Source organism: Pseudophryne corroboree, chromosome 3, assembly GCF_028390025.1.
Source record: "Pseudophryne corroboree isolate aPseCor3 chromosome 3, aPseCor3.hap2, whole genome shotgun sequence".
In the NCBI taxonomy this organism is placed as follows: Eukaryota; Metazoa; Chordata; class Amphibia; order Anura; family Myobatrachidae; genus Pseudophryne; species Pseudophryne corroboree.
In genome coordinates, this window is record NC_086446.1 from 517896657 (window position 1) to 517916020 (window position 19364).

Sequence of the window (19364 nt, forward strand, 5' to 3'; positions counted from 1 at the left end):
ATGCAACGCCACATAGTAGAGCACCTTATACACATAATGCCACACATTAGTAATGCATTTATACACAATTCCACACAGTAACGCCCCTTACACATATGAGACACATTAATGTCCTTATAAACATAATGCACCTTACACAGTATGACAAACTTTATTAATGCCCTTTTACACATAATGTACCTTACACATATGGAGCACATTATTAATGCCCTTATACACATAATGACACACATAGTGCCCCCTACACATTTGCTGCACATTTTTAGTGCTCCTATACACATAATGACACACATACAGTAGTACCCTGTTACACATATGCCGCACATTATTAATGCCCTTATACACATAATGACACACATAGTGGCCCGTTACACATATGTTGCACATTATTAATGCACTTTTACATGACACACATAATGATCCTTACACATATTCCGAACACTACTGCACAACCAACCCACTCACATGCACACAGCACTCACACTTCCACTAACACTGTGACCTCTGCCTCTGCTTGGATACAGATGTGTCCTCACAAATCTTGCATCAATGCTAACGTCTGGCACTTTTTTTTAATGAAAATGCATCTTATTTGCATTGCTATGTGGCTAGGATGCACAAGCAGCTTCTGCTGATTAAACTGATATGCAGCATGCCAATATACTGTGTGAGACTGTGGCTGTATCTGCATATGAAATGCTACATACAGAATATAGGCATGTCGCATATCATTTTAATCAGCAGAAGCTGCTGATGCCCCTAGGCATATCAAATGCCCTAGGCAATTGCCTAGTTTGCCTATGCCTGTGGCCGGCTCTGCCTAAACCTGTCTACAGGGAGTGCCTAAACCTAACCAGTAACCCCCCCCCCCCTTCCTCGCCATCCTGCGGGTTAACATGAACAGTGGACGGCATACTTACGATTGGGATGATTGGTGTTGGGATTCCGACGTCTGCATTTTGGGCCTGATTCAGTAAGTATTGCAAATTCTGCTAAATATGCCGGATCGGAAATAGAGTGTGTGCAGGCAGCGTCGATACTGACTAGATCAGAGGTTCATGCCTCTGGGCAGTTTCTAGTAAATATTGGCCATTAGCCAGAATCGCACCGTGTGTTCGCACCATGGGGGTAATTCCAAGTTGATCGCAGCAGGATTTTTGATAGCAATTGGGCAAAACCATGTGCACTGCAGGGGAGGAAGATATAACATGTGCAGAAAGAGTTAGATTTGGGTGGGTTATTTTATTTCTGTGCAGGGTAAATACTGGCTGCTTTATTTTTACACTGCAAATTAGATTGCAGATTGAACACACCCCACCCAAATCTAACTCTCTCTGCACGTTATATCTGCCTCCCCTGCAGTGCACATGGTTTTGCCCAATTGCTAACAAAAATCCTGCTGCGATCAACTTGGAATTACCCCCCATGAGTGTTTGTAAGCTGGGGGTGGTGCAGGGCTACTGGCTGACAGTCTAGTAGCCCTGCGCAGCAGCTGCAGCACTCTGCATGTTAAAAAAAACAACCATTTGACCCACGGCTACCATCGATGGCAGGAAACTATCTGTATCTCCACCATCGATAGTAAAACGATTTAATATTGGCTGGTGACCATCGATGGTTTATAATCATCGATGACAATCCCTAGCAAAAAGAGCAAGTAACTTTGCACATTGTTAAAACCATGCTGCATTGCAGGTGGGGCAGATGTAAAATGTATGAAAGGATCAAGATCTCAAAAGGGTGTATCCAAACTGAAATCTAAATTTCTGCGTAAAAATAGCTGCCCAGCATGTGTGAGCTGCAAGCAAAACAGTAGCCAGTATTTATATGCAAAAATAAATGTATATTTGCTCCCCTTGCATCACAACATGGTTTATCCAGGAGCAATGTTACATGTTTTAGTTGCTTTGCTCCCAGCTCAGCAGCTCTTCTTATGTCATGTGGTTTTATAGTGGGGTTTTTTTACATTCAAAATTTGTTATTACTATTTAGCTGAATTTTCTCTTCAAGAAGTCCTTTTCCACAAATTTACGATATTTACACCAATGTTATACAAGCACGAGTTTTCTTGATCACAGACTTTTCTTCCCCCATCCAGCTAGGCACATTCTGTAGTTATGAGGCATTCTCTGTGACACAGACCAGGCTGATACTGACTCATCCCCTGTCACATCTCCTAACCAAAATACTTGTCACTACCGCAAGATCCACTATGACCGGCCGGCCGCGTACTGATAGTGAAAACAAAAAAAATGTAAACCCCGCATTTGTATTCTCGCCTTCCCAGCTTGTCCCTTGCCAGCTGCCGTCTCTGCAATGCATGCTGGGTGCTCGCAATATGGCGACGTCCGTACCGCTGAGCTGAGCAGCTTTCCGTGTTTGGTTCCATAGGGCAGAGCGGGAGAGACCGCGGGATGGAGCTGCAGAGCCCCGCGCTGGGCCTCGGGGAGGATGAGGAGACCGAGCTCAGCGACTGGAATCTGCCGGCCGCCTTCATGAAGAAGCGGCACTGTGAGAAGATCGAGGGCTGCAAATCCCTGTCGCAGAGCTGGAGAATGAAGGACAGGGTAAGGAGAGGCACTTCGTTGGTGTGGGCATCTGGGGACAGGGCACTTTGTAGGTGTAGTTTTCTAGGGACATGGCTGGTGAGGCACCTTGTAGGTGTGGGCATCTGGGGACATGGCTGGTGAGGCACCTTGTAGGTGTGGGCATCTGGGGACATGGCTGGTGAGGCACCTTGTAGGTGTGGGCATCTGGGGGCATGGCTGGTGAGGCACCTTGTAGGTGTGGGCATCTGGGGGCATGGCTGGTGAGGCACCTTGTAGGTGTGGGCATCTGGGGACATGTCTGGTGAGGCACCTTGTAGGTGTGGGCATCTGGGGTCATGGCTGGTGAGGCACTTTGTAGGTATCTGGGCACAGGGCTGGTGAGGCACTTTGTAGGTGTAGGCATCTGAGCACAGGGCTGGTGAGGCACTTTGTAGGTGTAGGCATCTGAGCACAGGGCTGGTGAGGCACTTTGTAGGTGTAGGCATCTGAGCACAGGGCTGGTGAGGCACTTTGTAGGTATCTGGGCACATGGCTGGTGAGGCACTTTGTAGGTGTAGGCATCTGAGCACAGGGCTGGTGAGGCACTTTGTAGGTATCTGGGCACAGGGCTGGTGAGGCACTTTCTAGGTGTGGGCATCTGGGGACATGGCTGGTGAGGCACCTTGTAGGTGTGGGCATCTGGGGGCATGGCTGGTGAGGCACCTTGTAGGTGTGGGCATCTGGGGGCATGGCTGGTGAGGCACCTTGTAGGTGTGGGCATCTGGGGACATGGCTGGTGAGGCACCTTGTAGGTGTGGACATCTGGGAGCATGGCTGGTGAGGCACTTTGTAGGTATCTTGGGACAGGGCTGGTGAGGCACCTAGTAGGTGTGGGCATCTGGGGACATGGCTGGTGAGGCACCTTGTAGGTGTGGGCATCTGGGGACAAGCTTGGCGAGGCACCTTGTAGGTGTGGGCATCTGGGGACAAGCTTGGCGAGGCACCTTGTAGGTGTGGGCATCTGGGGACAAGGCTGGTGAGGCACCTTGTATGTGTGGGCATCTGGGGGCATGGCTGGTGAGGCACCTTGTATGTGTGGGCATCTGGGGGCATGGCTGGTGAGGCACCTTGTAGGTGTGGGCATCTGGGGGCATGGCTGGTGAGGCACCTTGTAGGTGTGGGCATCTGGGGGCATGGCTGGTGAGGCACCTTTCTATATGTGGGCATCTTAGGGACAAGGACTGGTGAAGCACCTTGTAGGTGTGGACATCTTGTAAGCTTAGGCATTTGGGGGCAAGGCTGGTGATGCACCTTATTGGAGTGGACGTTTGGGGAAGCACCTTGTAGGCTTGGTCATCTGAGAACAGGGCAGGTGGAGCACTTTGTAGGTGTGTACATCAGGGAAAGGGAGGCAATTTGCTGGTTTGGACAGGGCATTTTGATGGTGAGGACAGGTTTGGAGTGGAAGCTTGGTCCTGATAACAGGCTTGCAGCGGTATTTTGGTGGTGGGGCCAGGGGTGGTAATTTATCGTGGTGGGGACAGGAATGGATAAATAACTTGAAAGTGTGGATATCTGGGCACTGGAATGGAGAGGCACATTGTAGGTGTAGATATCCAGGAACATGGGGTCTAATTCAGAGTTGATCGCAGCAGCAAATTTGTTAGCAGTGGGCAAAACCATGTGCACTGCGGGGGGGGGGGGGGTTGATATAACGTGCAGAGAGAGTTAGATTAGGGTGGCGTGTGTTCAAACTGAAATCTAAATTGCAGTGTAAAAATAAAGCAGCCAGTATTTACCCTGCACATAAACAAAATAACCCACCCATATCTAACTCTCTCTGCAAATGTTTAATCTGCCACACCTGCCGTGCACATGGTTTTGCCCAATGCTAACAAATTTGCTGCTGCGATCAACTCTGAATTACCCCCAGGGAGGAAACGCAAGTTGTAAGTTAAGACACTTGGAGACCAGACAGGCGAGTCAAAGTGTAGATGTAAACATCTTTGGTACAAGGATGGAGAGGCAGCTTGAGATGTGGATGACTGGAATGGAGGGACAGCGTGTAGGTGTTGGATGTCTGGGTACGGGGAAGGATAGAAAAATTGTAGGTGTGGAAAGCTGGGGACATGGATGGAGAGCAACACTTTCTAACTGTGTATGGGCACCTTCTCGTTTTTTAGACCAGGGGTTTGGCTGGAAGTACAGTATATATCATAGTTTCATGTTGAACTAAAGACAGGTGTCGTTTTTGTTTTGTTTATTATGTGTTTGCAGTCAAGTGAGAGGAAAAAAATATATGTCCGTACATAGTTACACATTACAACTATATATATATTAAGGAGGTAGAGAATAAAAGAAAAGGTGATATTTTCTCTCGCTCTCTCTTTCTCTCTACAGTGTATAGCTAATTTATGTTTCTTGTATATTCCCTGCTTCTGTTTCACTGTGATATATTCTTGCCAGTATATCTTTGATTGTATTTCATATTTATTGCTACAATAACGGAAAAACAAAAAAAGTCTGGGCCAGTTTGACAGCCACCCTCGCGTTGAAGAGACTTGAGGATATAACAAGCAGGGTTGGCTTTTTTTAAATCACCTTTGTTTAAACCAAATGTTTAAAAAACAAAACACTTTTTAATTATGCTGTGACTACAGGCAGGACTCTGCAATAGGGCTGGAGTATTAGAATGAGGCACTTTTAGATAGATTGTACTGGTGGAGTGCTGGATGAATGCTTTATATATGCCAGAGGGATATCCAACTGCATAAAAAGGAGACCGCACTGGATAGACAGACACCTTATAATTGTGGAGATCAGGTACAGGGCCACAAGGATGACATGCTATCTATGTATTTATGTACATTTGTGATCTAACGTCCCATTTCGTTAGGACAGTCTCTGACGAGCATATTGTAGAACTTAGGTATGGAATAGAGGTTACTGGTTACCTATGCAGATTATGGGTTGTATTCAATAAGAGTTGGAAGCTGCCGTCTTGTCGGAAAGACGGCAGCTTCCGACTGATTGCGGTCGGAAGGGGTTCCGATCTATTCATTACCGGCAGCTTTTTTTCCGACAAGTCAGGAAATCCGACTTGTCAGAAGACTGTTGGAATACACATGGATCGGCGGCAGCGCGGCCAAACCCGACAGGTTTTAGCCCAGTTTCCGACAGTGTCAATCCGACTTTTAAAAAAGTCGTATTGACACTGACGGGACTGGGCCAAACCTGTCGTGTTTGGCCCGGCATTGAATAGAGTGCTATCTGGTCCTTTCTGAAGGAAAGGACCCGACAGCTATTGAATACGGCCCTCAATGTGCTGCAAAATAAGAACTTTGAATAATGGAAAGCCAAGGAGCTCTTTGTGGATACAGATACCTTACAGACTGTTCTTTGGCTGTGATGTAGAGAGCTGCTTGGTAATCTTCTCCACTGTTACCCAAAAGTTTATGGGCCATATGCAATTGTGGTCGAATTGCTGCAAATGTCGAAAAACGGGGCATTTTCGACAAAAAACCTGTCGAATTGGATTCGACAATGCAATACAGTACTTTTCGACAAATAACCTGCCGTTTCAGATTCGACTTTTGGCAATTCGACATGTCTGCAATGGTAAAAATGCGTCTTTTCGACAAAAGTATATTCAATTGAAGAATGTCGATTCGACAACAGTGCTTTTCGACAGTCATTTCGTCAATTTCATTCCGCCTCATTTTGCAGTCGTGATCTAAAAAAAAATTTTTAAACGTTTTTTTTTCTTCGTTTTTTTGATTGCTAATAGCATATCTATTTATATTAGAAGGGATTATCTACTTGGTTTGTCTATTTAGGAGCCACAAGTATTATTTAATTGATTTTTTAAAAGAATGTGTGTGTATATATATATATATATATATATATATATATATATATATTGTGACAAGAACACTGGGATAGTGTTTGAGGGCAGGTATATTTGTCCCAGGTTCTTGTCTTACATGTTTTAGAAAATGTTAACTTCTAGGAAAAATGCTTTTTGTTTTGTCTGAACCTTTTCAGTTTGCTGTAAAAGCTGGGTAAAGGCTCTGAGAGAGAGATAAGGCGAGTTCTAGACATTGGGCCCAGTTCGGGTCTTTGGCCTCACAGAGGGCTAATCAGGGTTTCAGCTGTGTAAGAGTGATATAGTGCTTCTAACCTGATTAGTATGGGCAGACTGCCTGGGAAGGCTGCAGGATCTGTGTGTGAGAGACACGCTTTCTGATGCAAGTAAGCTATACAGTATGTACTGAAGAACTCTGTGTTTTGTTTAGTGACAGTTAGGAACATCTTATGTTTAGTTAGTGCCGGACAGGCAAGGTATTTTTATTTTGGGGTTTGTTTTATTTTCTGTTTCAATAAAACTGGCCGGGGTCAGTTGTACCAGAAACTGGACTTGTGTTGTTCCTCAGCTGCTGCGTGCTGCCATATTCCCCAGGAAAAGGCACCTTGCACCCCTACAGTGTTACAACTTGGTGGAGAATGCAAGCAGGCCGTTCTGCGCATAAGTGAAAGCAGCAGCTTTGTGAGGCCTGCAGAAAACGGTGGTTTATGCAGATACAGCCCAGTGTGAAGTTACTGAGACTCACCCCTGAGGGTTTGATATATGTCCTGGGTGAAAGCAGCTGCAAAGCCACCTGAAAAATCTGTTGACATGGAGGATCTGCTTAAAGCCTTGCTGCAAGCTACAGCAGCTCAGCAGGAGGCCAACCGACAGCAGCAGGTGGCAATGGAGGAAAATTGGAGACTACAGCGTCAGGATAGAGAGGCCTTAGCAGAAGTGGTGCAGAGACTTGCAGCTCGGGTTGGAGATGTGGCCGTCAGTGCTCCAACCAGCTCTAGTTCTATACGAGCCAGTCACTTCCTGCAGAAAATGACAGAGGCTGATGATGTGGAGGCCTATCTGACCACGTTTGAAAGGACTGCCGAGCGTGAGAACTGGCCGAAAGCACAGTGGGCCAGTCTGCTGGCACCTTTCCTGTCAGGTGAGCCCCAAAAAGCTTACTTTGATTTAAGCCCTGCTGAGGCTCGGGACTATGATAAACTAAAGACTGAGATCCTGACCCGCCTGGGAGTCACGCTGTCAGTACGAGCGCAACGGGTGCACCGTTGGCTGTACGCCATGGAGAAGCCTCCGCGCTCCCAGATGCACGACCTTATTCAGCTAACAAAAAAATGGCTGCAGCCAGAGACATTAACTGGTCCCCAGATGGTGGAAAGAGTCGTCATGGACCGCTACTTGAGATCTTTGCCCATGGTCCTGCGCAAGTGGGTGAGCCATGGAAACCCGGGTACTGCTGACCAATTAGTGGACATGGTAGAGAGGTATTTGGCAGCAGAGGAACTACTGATGACCACCCAGCAACCCATAGATCCTCGACAGCGCCCTTCAGTAAAGACTGGTAAGACTGTTCCGTGGGAAAACGTTGCTGGGCGGTTAAGAGAACGCAAGGCTGGAGAGACTGTAAACACTGGCCCTGGAAACAGGCCAATGGGGCTAGAACGGTCTATGCTGCCCAAATGGGTTGATAATCGTGTGGTTAAATGTTTTAGGTGTGGTATGCCAGGTCATGTTATTGCCAATTGCCCAGTCACGCAAGAACCCATGCAATGTGATGCTGCCTTTGAATGTCGCAGAATGTCTTTCTTTGCTAGGTTAGCCTGTACTGTGGTACCTTCACCTGAGCTGGAAAAACAAATGTGTGATATGTTCTTAGAAGGTAACCGGGTAGAGGCCTTGCTAGATTCAGGAAGTTTAGTTACCCTCGTGAAAGCTGGGTTAGTGAACCCCTTAAAGGTCCAGCAAATACCTATTGGGGTAACTTGCATACATGGGGATACCCAATATTATGCCACTGCTGAGGTGAATATAGAAACTTGTTGTGGGTCAGCAATGGTTAAAGTGGGACTGGTCCCTACCTTGGTGCATGAGGCCATAATAGGGAGGGATTTTCCTCATTTTTGGAAACTGTGGGAATCACGGTTATCAACAGATGTGAGAAGTAAAAAGCCAGTTGATAATACCGGTGATTTTTTGGATGTACGTGGGTCTTCGGAACTTTCTGGCCCTTTGCCTTTTGCTAGTTTGGCTGGGGAAGTGACAGATGGGGAGTCCAGTGAGGACCCTCTTGCCGGGAACAGAGACATAGTAGTTAGAACTGAAAGCGTGCCTGACCTGGAGGTAAAGAAGGATCTGTTTGCGTCTGAACAGTTAAAGGATCCTACCTTAATAAAGGCTAGAGAGAATGTTAAGATTGTTAATGGGGAACCTGTGGTACCAGGTGACAGGGTTACGTATCCCCACATGGCCATCTGTAATGAGCTCTTGTACCACATTGTCAAAAGGGGTGAGGATGTGGTGGAACAGCTGGTAGTTCCCCAGCCTTATCGGAGAACGGTACTAGATTTAGCTCATAGTCACGTTACCGCAGGACATTTAGGGGCAGAAAAAACCACTGAAAGAGTTTTACAAAGGTTCTTTTGGCCAGGGGTTTATAAAGAAGTGTCTGAATATTGTTCTTCCTGTCCTGAATGCCAGTATCATGCCCCTAGACCCCATTTCAGGAGCCCACTAGTTCCCATGCCTATTATAGAGGTCCCGTTTGACAGAATAGCCATGGATCTCGTGGGGCCCTTGTTAAAGTCTGCTCGGGGCCATCAGTATATCCTGGTAATTATGGACTATGCCACTCGATATCCTGAGGCTGTCCCTTTACGCACTATCACAACCAAGGCGATAGCTAGGGAGCTGGTGCAGGTATTTAGTAGAGTGGGAATACCAAAAGAAATTTTGACTGACCAAGGTACTCCATTTATGTCAAGGATCATGAAAGAATTGTGCAAGTTATTTAAGGTCACTCACCTCAGGACGTCCATCTACCATCCCCAAACTGACGGGTTGGTGGAAAGGTTTAATAAAACATTAAAAAGTATGTTAAAAAAGGTTGTTGAGAGAGATGGGAAAAACTGGGATTGTTTGTTGCCCTACTTGTTAATGGCCATCAGAGAAGTTCCTCAGTCCTCTACGGGGTTTTCTCCATTTGATTTGTTGTATGGTAGACACCCCAGAGGGCTGTTGGATGTTGCCAAAGAGACGTGGGAAGGACAGCCCACTCCTTATAGAAGCGTTATTGAGCATGTAACACAAATGCAGGATAGGATTGCAGCCGTGGTACCTGTTGTCAGAGAGCACATGGAACAGGCCCAAAGTGCTCAACAGAGGGTCTATAACCGGAGTGCCAAGATACGGGAATTTGCTCCTGGAGATAGAGTACTTGTTTTGGTACCCACTGTGGAAAGCAAATTCCTAGCTAAATGGCAGGGTCCATTTGAGATTAGGGAAAAAGTGAATGAGGTTAATTACAAAGTATACCAGCCGGGAAAGAGAGAACCCGAACAGATCTACCATGTTAACTTAATCAAACCCTGGAAAGATAGGTTGTCTCTGTCAGCGGAGCCTTGCCCTTCGGTGTCTTCACCCCGGTTGCTTCCCGCAGTGAAGGTGTCAGAGACATTATCAGCTGATCAGAACAATCAGGTTAAAGAATTTCTCATCCAAAATAGGGAGGTATTTTCAGAGCTGCCTGGCCGAACGACCATAATAAAACATGACATTGTCACAGAACCAGGGGTCAGGGTTCATTTAAAGCCATATAGGATTCCTGAAGCTCAGCGAGAAGCTATTTCTAAGGAAGTTAAAACCATGTTAGAACTTGGAGTCATAGAGGAGTCTAACAGTGAGTGGTCCAGTCCCATAGTGCTCATCCCGAAGCCCGACGGTAGCATACGCTTCTGTAATGACTTTCGTAAGTTAAATGAGGTGTCCAAGTTTGACGCATACCCCATGCCCCGTGTGGATGAGCTTGTAGAAAGGCTGGGAACAGCCAGGTTTCTCACCACATTGGACCTGACCAAAGGTTACTGGCAAATACCTTTATCTGATAGCGCCAAAGAAAAAACAGCCTTTTCGGTTCCGGAGGGGCTGTACCAGTATAAGATGTTACCCTTTGGGTTGCATGGGGCTCCAGCAACCTTTCAACGGGCGATGGATAAAATTTTGAGGCCCCATAGAAAATATGCAGCTGCCTATTTGGATGATGTGGTAATTCACAGTACAGACTGGGGGTCACATTTGGTTAAAGTACAAGCAGTACTGGACTCAATCAGAGAGGCAGGGTTAACTGCTAACCCAAAGAAGTGCTGCCTCGCAATGGAGGAGGTCAAATACTTGGGCTTCACCATAGGCAGAGGTCTGATTAGGCCCCAATTGAATAAAGTTGATGCTATTCAAAACTGGCCTCGTCCAGTGAATAAAAAACAGGTAAGGGCTTTTTTGGGAATTACTGGGTACTATAGACGGTTTATTCCTAATTTTGCGACCACAGCGGTGCCGTTGTCAGACCTTACCAAAGGGAAGCAGTCAAATGTGGTGAAATGGAACCCTGATGCAGAAAAGGCGTTCCAAGCGTTAAAAGTGGCTTTGTGTTCACAACCGGTGTTGATAACACCAGATTTTTCAAAAGAATTTGTGGTACAGACAGATGCCTCAGAGGTAGGGATAGGTGCTGTGCTGTCCCAAACCAGAGATGGGGACGAACACCCTATCATTTATTTGAGTAGGAAACTCAATGAGCATGAAAAAAGGTATGCCATTGTGGAAAAGGAGGCTTTGGCCATTAAGTGGGCACTAGATACCTTGAGATATTACCTCTTGGGTAGACAATTCAGACTAGTGACAGACCATGCCCCTTTAAAATGGATGTATGTAAATAGAGGCAAGAATGCTCGTGTAACTAGATGGTTTCTAGCGTTGCAGGACTTTAAGTTTACTGTCGAACATAGACCGGGAACACAATTGGCCAACGCAGATGCATTGTCTCGCATCTTCTGTTTGGGGGCTACAAGTGTTCCGGCCCCTAGGTCGAAACAGGGGAGGGGGATATGTGACAAGAACACTGGGATAGTGTTTGAGGGCAGGTATATTTGTCCCAGGTTCTTGTCTTACATGTTTTAGAAAATGTTAACTTCTAGGAAAAATGCTTTTTGTTTTGTCTGAACCTTTTCAGTTTGCTGTAAAAGCTGGGTAAAGGCTCTGAGAGAGAGATAAGGCGAGTTCTAGACATTGGGCCCAGTTCGGGTCTTTGGCCTCACAGAGGGCTAATCAGGGTTTCAGCTGTGTAAGAGTGATATAGTGCTTCTAACCTGATTAGTATGGGCAGACTGCCTGGGAAGGCTGCAGGATCTGTGTGTGAGAGACACGCTTTCTGATGCAAGTAAGCTATACAGTATGTACTGAAGAACTCTGTGTTTTGTTTAGTGACAGTTAGGAACATCTTATGTTTAGTTAGTGCCGGACAGGCAAGGTATTTTTATTTTGGGGTTTGTTTTATTTTCTGTTTCAATAAAACTGTCCGGGGTCAGTTGTACCAGAAACTGGACTTGTGTTGTTCCTCAGCTGCTGCGTGCTGCCATATTCCCCAGGAAAAGGCACCTTGCACCCCTACAGTGTTACTATATATATATATATATATATATATATATATATATATATATATATATATATATACTGACTAAAAAAAATAGGAGAGATCAGTGCATGTTTTTCAGTGGCAAGGGGTGGGAATGGGTTAAAATTCCTGAAAAAAATTGCGTGGGGTCCCCCCTCCTAAGCATAACCAGCCTCGGGCTCTTTGAGCCGGTCCTGGTTGCAAAAATACGGGAAAAAAAATGACAGGGGATCCCCCCAGGGGTGACTAGTTGGGGATTTAATGCCACGGCCGCAGGGACCGGTCTAAAAGTGTCCCCCGGCTGTGGCATTATCTCTCTAGCTAGTGGAGCCCGGCGCTGGTGTAAAAAATACGGGGGACCCCTACGTGTTTTGTCCCCCGTATTTTTGGCACTAGGACCGGACGCAGAGCCCGGTGCTGGTTGTTAAAATAGGGGGATTCCCTGTAATTCCCCCCCCCCCCCCGTATTTTTGCAACAGGACCGGCTCAAAGAGCCCGAGGCTGGTTATGCTTAGGAGGGGGGACCTCACGCAATTTTTTTCAGGTTTTTTTGAACACTTGTGCCGTCCATGAAGTCGAATCCAGGACGCACACTATCGTCAATTGGTTTTTCGACAGCGGGACTGTCGAATCCGTTTTTTATTGAATATGTCGAATTCGGGTCCCGGCGGGAGGGTGTCTGACTGTCGAATCCAAAAACGGTCGAATTCCAGCAGGTATTCGACCGCTATTGCATATACCCCTAAATTTGTTTTACGTTATGTAAAAAAAAAAAAAAAAAAAAAAAAAAGCATTCATCCATGTATCCTGGGGGGATTTCGTTATTGCTCAGGTATATCTTCTCATGCTGTATATAGCGCAAGACATTCAATTTACCCAAAAGTAGTTATCTGTAGCTTAATATACATTGGGTAATCCAAAGAACAGCATTTTACAATTCTGTTACAGCAACTACATATATGGAATCATGTATCTGCCCACCATGCCCCAAACACTGGTGATTATCAAAATGTATTTCAATACCATTTTAAGTGTTCTTCTTTAAATCATTCAAGTTGTACAGCTTTCCAAATAAGGAAAGTAGTATACCTGGCAGTTGGTCAGTGCTGCGCCTATTTTGGCAGTTTTTGCACTGGTCACATTTCAACATGAATATCCCTAATGTGGGCCATAAGAAAGTGTTTTGGGGTCTTTATTGCACTTGCAGGAAAGTGTGTTTGTGTAATATATAGAGAGATGTTTATTACACACACGCACATGTGCTTGAAAGTTTGTGAACCCTTCTGATTTTTCTATATTTCTACTGAAATTTGGCCTAGAACTACCTTAGATTTTCACACAAGTCGAGTGGCAAAAGTATGTGAGCTGTTGTTTTCAGTATCTGCGCTCGCCACCGGTATTCCTGCTGTCTGGATTCCGGCATTGTCCTGCTGACCACCGAGATTCCGACAGATATCATACTGATCCCCTCCGTACAAAGCAGCTTTAACTCTGTTATACTCCTTTCAGACCGCCTGAGGTGGGTCGCACCCGGGAGCCTGACACGGTAGCTCCCAGTGTGTGACCCGCCTCAGGCGCCCTGCTACCGATGACTGCAACCCGGCATATTGCTGGATTGATGACGTCACCGGTGACACGGCGGGGGCGGCGATTGGAGATCACATGTTCTTATATAAGTAATAAGTAGGACTAATGCTTAACATTAATTTGTTGTTCTTATTTTCATTTCAATTTCATCTATCTCTGAGTACTTTGTATGTATTAATATGTAGTCTATCTGCATATATTCAGATGTAATATGAAAAATAAGCTTGTTTTTTTGTAATATGTAAAATAAATCAAATCCTAATAATATTATTCATTTTAGAAAACCTTAAAACATGGTTGAAGGTTTCTAATGGTTCAATTTGTTGTTTTCATTAAAACATTAATGTAAAAAGCAAACAAACCTGGTTTAAACAAAGAAAAGAAAAAAAAAAAAGCGCTTATTTTTAAACTCTGGATTAAGATCAGGGCTTCAACTTGGCCATTTCAAAACTTGACATTTATTCTTCTGTAACCATTCTTTGGTGGAATGACTTGTGTGCTTTGGGTCGTTGTCTTGCTGCATGAACCACGTTCTCCTGAGATGCAGCTCATGAACAAATGTCCTGATATTTTCCTTAAGAATATTCTGGTATAATTCAGTATTCATTGTCCCATCAATGATGGCAAGATGCAGCAAAACAGGCCCAAACCATGGCAGGAGTGGGATGTAACGTAGTGTGACTATGGCACTCTACATGACTTTTGAATAAAACTCAGAAGCCTGTGTTGGCTATCAGTGTTTCAATGCTTTACTTGTGTGTTTGCATCACTAAACAGGTAAAAATGAGCACAGATATGCCTTAAGTATTTTAAATCACCTGTGAGTACACACTCCCAGGCCCTGGTGTGGAGGCTGGGTAAACATCATCATTACATAGTGAACACCTTTCACCAATTGCATTTTCCTAACCGGGAAAACTTCAGAATGATTAAAAACATGTCGGCAGATCTAATATTGCTTATAAAAATCACTGGACATTAGAAACCTTTTCCTGAATGACACTGTTACAGGTATTGTACAGGGTGTTTAAAAAAAAAACAAAGTAACTAAATTTCTCATACGTCCTAGAGGATGCTGGGGATGCTTCAAGAACCATGGGGGTATAGACGGGATCCGCAGGAGACATGGAGACTTTAAATGGGTGTGAACTGGCTCCTCCCTCTATGCCCCTCCTCCAGACTCCAGTTAGATTCTGTGCCCAGAGAGACTGGTCACACACTGAGGAGCTCTCCTGAGTTTCTCGGAAAAAGACTTTGTTAGGTTTATTATTTTCAGGGAGACCTGCAGGCAACAGGCTCCTTCATCATGGGACCGAGGGGAGAGAAGCAGACCTACTTCTCTGAGTTCAAAGGCTCTGCTTCTTAGGCTACTGGACACCATTAGCTCCAGAGTGTTCGTATCACTTGGTCCGCCTAGCTGCTTGTTCCCGGAGCTGCGCCGTCACCCCCCTCACAGATCCGGAAGATAGAATCCGGGTGAGTATGAGAAGATCAGAAGACTTCAGTGACGGCAGAAGACGCGTTTGAGATACCGCGCAGCGGCCGTGCTGCGCGCCATGCTCCCACACATAACAAGGCACTGCAGGGTGCAGGGCGCAGGGGGGGCGCCCTAGACAGCATGAAAGACCTCAAATAGCGACTGGCATATGTTAAAACAGTGCCTAGGCACTAGTTAAGGGACCCCCGCCAGTATAAATACAAGTTTAAGCGGGACTGAAGCGCGCCATGTAGTGGGCGGGGCTTAGGCCACACAGCTCTGACCAGCGCCATTTTCTCTTCACAGAAGCTGCAGAGACGCTGGCCCTGACCTCCACACTGCTGTGCAAGTAACAGGGTGCAAAACAGGGGGGAGGGGGGGGGGGGCACAAGTGATTTGGTGCTAATTGATATATAATATAAAGCGCTAACAGGTCTGGGCAGTGTTTTTACTCGCTTCAGTACCGGGATAGGCGTTGGGTTGTGAGCTGGCAGAACTCCCTCTGTGTCTCTCTAACAGGCTTTGTTGTGGGTCTGTCTCCTATTGCCCCAGTGTGGTTGTGGGTGTCGGTACGTGTATGTCGACATGTCTGAGGCTGAGTGCTCTTCCCAGGAGGAGGCTGGAGTGGGGACAGAAAAGACTGTGAGAGTGACCGTGTCGGCACCGCCGACGGACGATTGGGTAAATATGTTGAGTGTTCTGAATGCAAATGTGACTCGGTTGTCTAAGAGGTTTGATAAATCTGAGTCCAAGAACCAGACATGGAGAAAATCAATGGATGATGCATTGTCACAAGCTCAGACCCCTTCTGGGTCACAGAAACTAGTGATGAGCGAGGTTCGGTTTTACTCGGTTCTCAAAACGGCATCTTATTGGCTATCCAAAACACGTGACATCCGTGAGCCAATAAGATGCCGTTTTGAGAACCGAGTAAAACCGAGTAAAACCGAGTAAAACCGAATCCGCTCATCACTAACAGAAACGTGCTTTTACCCAGATAGCCGATACAGATACCGACACGGACTCTGATTCCAGTGTCGACTATAGTGATGCCAGATTGAATCCAAAACTGGCTAAGAGCATTCAGTACATGATTGTGGCAATAAAAGAAGTGTTGCATATAACAGAGGACCCTGCTGTTCCTGATACTAGGGTCTGTTTTTATTTGGGTATTTTTTTTGCAGTAGAACTACAGGTACCAGCAGGCCCGTTTCCCCTCCGCATGCTGGTACTTGTGGTTCTCCAAGTACCAGCTTGCGGGGGAGGCTTGCTGGGACTTGTAGTTCTGCTACAAAAAACAATATTCTTTATTTTGACACTCCCATCCGCCGCCCTTGGATGGGGGGGACAGCCTCGGGCTTCACCCCTGGCCCTTGGGTGGCTGGAGGGGGGGACCCCTTGATTTAAGGGGTCCCCACTCCTCCAGGGAACCCCGGCCAGGGGTGACTAGTTGGGGATTTAATGCCACGTCCGCAGGGACCGGTATATAAGTGTCCCTCGGCTGTGGCATTATCTCTCCAGCTAGTGGAGCCCGGTGCTGGTGTGAAAACGTCTTTTGTCCGCCGTATTTTTTGCACCAGGACCGGACGCAGAGCCCGGTGCTGGTTGTTCAAATACGGGGGATCCCCTGTCAATTTCCCCCCCCCGTATTTTTACAACTAGGACCGGCTCGAAGAGCCCGAGGCAGGTTATGCTTAGGAGGGTGGGGACCCCACGCATTTTTTTTCTTGATTTTTAACCCATTCCCACCCCTTTCCACTGAAAAACATGCTCTGATCTCTCCATATTATTTTAGTCAGTAAAAAAAAAAATATTCTTTTAAAAAATATATTAAATAATATTTGTGGCTCCTAATAGACAAACCAAGTAGATAATCCCTTCTAATATACAGAGATATGCTATTAGCAATAAAAAAACCACAAAGAAAACCATATTTTTAAATTTTTTTTATTAGATCCCGCCAGCAAAATGAGGCGGACTGAAATTGACGAAATGACTGTCGAAAAGCACTGTCGTCGAATCGACATTCTTCAATTGAATATACTTTTGTCGAAAAGCTGCATTTTTACCATTGCAAACCTGTCGAATTTGACAACTGTCGAATTGCAAAAAAGTCGAATTTGAAACGGCTGTTTTTTTGTCGAAAAGTACTGTATTGCATTGTCGATACATTTTTGTGTGTTGTAAATGCCCTGTTTTTCGACATTTGCGGCAATTCGACCGCAATTGCATATGGCCCTTAAAGTGCCCATGTCTCCTGCGGATCCCGTCTATACCCCCATGGTTCTTGAAGTGACCCCAGCATCCTCTACGGACTAAGAGAAAAGGATTTACCGGTAGGTATTTTATTACTTAGCATTCACTTTAACTGGTGCAGCATCCCTGGTGCCTTCAAGAATGTTTTTAAATATACAGGTTGAGTATCCCATATTCAAAATCGCACATTTTTGTGTCCCCTACTGAGATAACATCAATATTATATATATTATTTATAAATATATATATATATATTTATAGATAATTATATAATACATATGTCATTATCTCAGTAGTAGACCGAAAAATGTGGGATTTTGGATTGGGGATACTTTTTGCTGGCAGCGCTCACGGTACACCATCCTTGAACTCAACATATTAATTTTGTAAAAAATATAATCAATTGGATACAATTTGTGTCTAAGCAGAAACATAAAATGTTCCCTGAAAAAAGCCCCCAAAAATCTAAAGAGTTGGCTGTAAACATGCGATGCAACCAGCTCTGCATAGGTAGCAAATGCTGATCCTCCCAATTGCAGATAACAGTAGCAGATGCGTCAGGAATGCGACATGAGTTGTGGCATCACTGTGTGTGTAAAGGATGGTCTCAAAGGTAATACATAATTAATATACATTACAGTTTAGATAAGTACTAAAGATACATGGATACTGTTAATATTAAAAAAAAGGAAATCGTACGATTTTGGAATTCCGCAGTAATAAACATATTAACATTCTTCCCCTTCCCAAATTGAGTAGGGAACATGATTTTATTTATTTTTTACAATGGGCGATCAGTACACTGTGATCTTGCTGTTAAGCTGCATACACACCGTGCGATATGCACTATACAGTCCATATCGGTAGAAAACATAGTACATATCGCACCGTGTGTATACAGCATGGATGCCGATGCACGCTCCCACGGGGTCGGTATTGCAAAAACAAAAACTGCAGGCAGGTCAATATTGACTAGAAAGAGTCAAATCTAGTTTCTAGTATAGTCAAAATTGTACATAGCCAAAGTTGCACCTTGTGTATAATCCGTATCGGTGGTTATGAGTTCAAGGGATATCACATAGTCAAAATCAGCCTTTAGGCCGAATCGTGTGTCGGCACCTTTACGTTGTAGCAGCAGCAGTAATAGATTTGCATTAGTCGGTGTGTCATAGATTAATTCAGCCAGAATCAGCCTCAGTTTGCAATGTGCACTGGGTTCGGGAACCTAAAGCCATTCCACTGCAGGAGCATCTTGGGACTTTTGCTTTGACACGCCCTTGCTGTACTTTGGCTACATTTACACGCCCCCCTCCATACCTATCCCGTTCTTTTTGCACAGTGAGCCGTAAGTGAAAAATGCAGCTAGGTCTCCAGTGCAAGATACATGTATCGTGAATTGAAGCACATGCGCACTTAACAAATGCGTAAGTAGTTGAATAAAAAAAAGACCACAGTTTGTTTTTACGTACGATTCAGCATGAGGCTAACAATGTATAGAAGTAATATGTTAGTGTCAGGTCTGTAACTGTGTCTGTACCCGGAGGGGGCACTAGTGGGTCAGTGATGGTGTGGTGGAGGAAACAAGGAGGCTGTAGAAGATTCCTGCGCATGTGCGCAATGATATTTATTTAGCACACAGGTATGAACAATCACTGAAGCATAATAACAATACCGATGGTTTGAGCAAAGAAGCTGACAGAGAGGTATAACAGTCACATGTCTGTAAACAGGGATGACTTGCCGATGGTAAACATTGATGGTCGACTTGGAAGTCGATGGTAACAGGATCCAATATGCAGACGATAGTTATGTAGTTGATAACAGTGAACACAGGCAATAGTAACTCCGGAGATTGATCTGGAAACCAACAGCAATAGATTCACACAGTCTGTATATATGCACAAGTCCACAAAGCCAAGCAAGGCCAAAGCAGGAGACAATTGTAAATTGCAAGTTGCAAGCTGGTTGTTTTAAGTGCCAGATGGAATA

General features: G+C 45.2%; 1 protein-coding gene across 4 annotated transcripts in view; it reads left to right on the forward strand.

Annotated features, from left to right (window-relative positions):
• The first annotated feature begins 2142 nt into the window (after window positions 1-2142).
• The window catches only part of RPTOR (regulatory associated protein of MTOR complex 1), a 704097-nt gene continuing 686875 nt past the window's right edge, over window positions 2143-19364 (forward strand). For 3 of the 4 annotated variants that reach the window (XM_063961083.1, XM_063961081.1, XM_063961084.1), the window contains exon 1: window positions 2144-2567. In XM_063961083.1, coding sequence (XP_063817153.1) covers window positions 2415-2567 — 153 coding nt within the window. In that variant the 5' untranslated portion in view covers window positions 2144-2414. Of the gene's footprint in view, window positions 2568-19364 lie in introns of all 4 variants that reach the window. The other variant, XM_063961080.1, reaches the window with a different exon arrangement.